At 31.4% G+C, this 3,321-nt stretch overlaps 1 protein-coding gene across 1 annotated transcript in view; it reads left to right on the forward strand.

Moving 5' to 3' along the window:
• The window catches only part of LOC107086240 (echinoderm microtubule-associated protein-like 3), a gene marked incomplete at its 5' end in the record, with an annotated part of 36,149 nt that overhangs the window by 31,666 nt on the left and 1,162 nt on the right, over positions 1–3,321 (forward strand). Inside the window, one exon of the mRNA XM_015377056.1 lies at positions 103–191. Within this exon, the coding sequence (XP_015232542.1) occupies positions 103–191 (89 nt within the window). The remainder of the gene's footprint in view (positions 1–102; positions 192–3,321) is intronic.

Raw genomic sequence — 3,321 nt, forward strand, 5'->3', positions numbered from 1 at the left:
ACGCTTAGGTGCCTTATAATTTTAAGAAAAGCAGAGGATCAGAATTTTGGCTTAAATAAGCTCCGGTCATTTGATGTTCTGCTTCACTCTGTAACTCTGCAGGTGGCTGGTCCTCGACTTGATGAACCAGGAGGAGATTTTTGAATCCACAGATGGAAACGAACAGCTGTCAGTCATGAGATATTCTCCAGGTAAAGCACGTGTCGCACTTTAGATGTCATTCATGTCTGGTTTTACAGTGTTTAATTAATACCGCTGTGTTTCATAGATCATTAATAGTTATTTTACCTGTCAAACCTCTACAGGCATCGATTATTTTAGTGTATTTTATTCTGTAAACAGAATAAAATACACTACTTTATCCAAAATATTCTACTTTATCCAAACATCATCAAACTAGAAGGCCTCCTTTAATTGCTGCCCTTCCAGATTTAGAATTAATTTTTATTTAATTTTTTTCATTAATAATTAATTTTCAGTGGTAAAGCCAAAGTCTCACCACTGAAAAATATGGAGGGTTAATGCAGACAAAATCAATCCTTAAATCTATCATGGAATAAATAGATAAAAATTAACAATTAAATTTAAAAATAAACATTTATACATGTATGATTGAATACATTAAATGTTAAAATATGGAAGGTTAAAGAGAACAAAATAGATATTTTAAAAGAACATGAAATAAATAAAATGAACAATGAAATAAAAAACATTTATGCATGCATGATTAAATACATTAAATGTTAAAATAAAAAAATTAAATAAATAATTAAAAAATGAATACATGCAAATGAACAATAAAATAAAAAAAATAGCAATTATATATGTATATAAGGAAATCAGTAGATGTAAAATTATGGAGGGTTAGAGGGAACAAAATAGAATAAATAATTTAAAATAACATGAAATAAATAGATATAAATTAACAATAAAATAAAATGAATAATTAAAAAACATGAAATGAATACATGTAAATGAACAGTAAAATTAAAAATTTGCATTTATATATGTATATAATTAAATCAGTAGATGTAAAATTATGGAGGGTTAGAGGGAACAAAATAAAATAAATTATTTAAAATAACATAAAATGAGTATGTGTACATTAAAAAACGAAGAAAAGAATTGTACCATTTATTTATTGAATAAACATAAAATAATTATTTTCCCCCTCCCAACTTGAGCCTTCAAGTCCAGTGGGCGGGAACAAGGCAGCTCCTGTAGAGACCCTGACATCTGATTGGCTGCTTTAGACGACAAGACAAGACAGCTTCCTTAGTTTAGCTATGAGGTCAACAGTTGGCTGGCAAATACTAAAGTAACTATTGGAACCTGATTATCACAAACCGGGTGAGAAACTTCAGCATCTAAGTCTCTCCTTTGGTCTGAAATATCTCCAATAATCTCATTAGAGAGAGTTATCTGGTGTATGTTAGTGGGCGGGGCTAATGGTGAGCCTTCGCCACACATGGAGCTCTCTCTGGAATTTTTATTTAAAGCCAAACGATGTTGAGGCTGAGTTATTAGCCCGATGTTTGCGGGAAACAAAATGCTAATTATTAAATTATTATTTCCACATTTTTCATCCAAAATGTTGACCTTACCGTCACAGCGATGTGGGATGAAATTGTCAAGCAGTCGTCTCCATGGAAACATCATTTTATGAGTCTAGGATGATAGCATAGAAACCACGAAAATAGAAAATAAATAAAACTATCTTTAACTTTTTATGACATCTAGTTTAGAAAAAACAAATAAAATAAAACACAAAAAATTATTTAGACATTTAAAAACAATTGATTTAAAAAAAATTAATAAATAAAAAGATTCAAATATGGAGGAAAAAAATAACATTTTGACCGATATTGTTTTTTTTTTCTTCCATAATAGCATGAAGGCCACCAAATTAAATAAATACAAATAATTAAAATTATCTTTAAATTTTTATGACTTTTAGATATTTAGTGTAAAAAAAAAAAGATGAAACAAAAAAGTTATTTAGACTTTAAAAAACAAAAAAACTAAACCTAATTATTTAAAAACTGAATATAAAAGATTTGAATCTGGAGAAAAAATCTCATTTTGACTGATATAAAGGTTTTTTTTTAATAATAGTATAATAGCATGGAAGGCATGAAAATAAATAAACAAATTCAAATAATAGAAAATATTTTTAACTATCACATTTATTTATTTAATGGTTAATTTCATTGTTTAACTGTTTATACCCTACAAATAAATGGTACATTTATAATTTGATGGGACATTTATTTATTTGTTTTTATCCTCTTTAGCCCTCCATAGAAACATGACCTGACTCTGATTATTTCCTCATCCGACCATCTTCCTCTCTTTGCAGTAGGTTTATTTTGGAGAGCTGAAAGATGGACGATGTCCATTTGCACTGAAAGGCAGCTGTTGTGACGCTAAAGATGGATGCTGGTATTTCCGATAAAAAATAGCAGCACCGCATCAGTAACATTATCAAACATTTGCTGGAAAACTATGGAAGTAAATCTGTGTCGCTGGGATTTGAATTAAAAATGCCGCTGAAATTTAAATGTTGTATGTTTGTATTTACTGTTTCAGTGTTAAAATATATTCAGAACACATTTTAGACCTAAAAAAAAATCATTGTCATTATTTCTACACAGTTTAAATTTCATTTGTTATTTTCTCTTCAAGCTAAAAATTCACATTACTATTTCAAAGTGATTACATTTTCAATACTTATTTTTTAGTGTTAAACAAATCAGCATATAAAAAAATTCAACCTTTCAAAATTCAGACTCAATATTTTCATCCTCCTGAGATTCAACCGGCTCTATTTCACCGTCTTAAATTCGGCGTCTAAATTCAGTGTAAAAAGGGAAGGGTTACTTCAGGTCACAGACATTAGCAATGGATTGTGGCGTCCAACACCCAGCCAATCCCGTTACGGTTTCTTAGTCACCTGACGTGACGCTTGTGGCGCTCATACTGTAGGTAAACCAGCATGACGGAGCCGGTCATGCAAGCTAACGCTAGCTCAACTACAGAAAAAATGAAAGTAATAAACTCACCGTTGAGTTAGCGTTAGCTTGCATGACCGGCTCCGTGATGCTGGTTTTCCTTCAGTATGAACGCCGCAAGCGTCACGTGACTAAGAAAACGTAACGGGATTGGCTGGGTGTTGGACGCTAGCCTGACGTAGTCCGACTCAATTCTAGTCAGAATGAGTCTGATGCTGCTCCATAGAGCTGTGATTATGGGGCGTGTTTCAAGCGAACCAGGAAAAAAAATGCCTCTGCACTCAATTGGATAGCCCTACAACCAATAAGA

The sequence above is a fragment of the Cyprinodon variegatus genome, unplaced genomic scaffold (genome assembly GCF_000732505.1).
Source record: "Cyprinodon variegatus isolate N-32 unplaced genomic scaffold, C_variegatus-1.0 Scaffold146, whole genome shotgun sequence".
In the NCBI taxonomy this organism is placed as follows: Eukaryota; Metazoa; Chordata; class Actinopteri; order Cyprinodontiformes; family Cyprinodontidae; genus Cyprinodon; species Cyprinodon variegatus.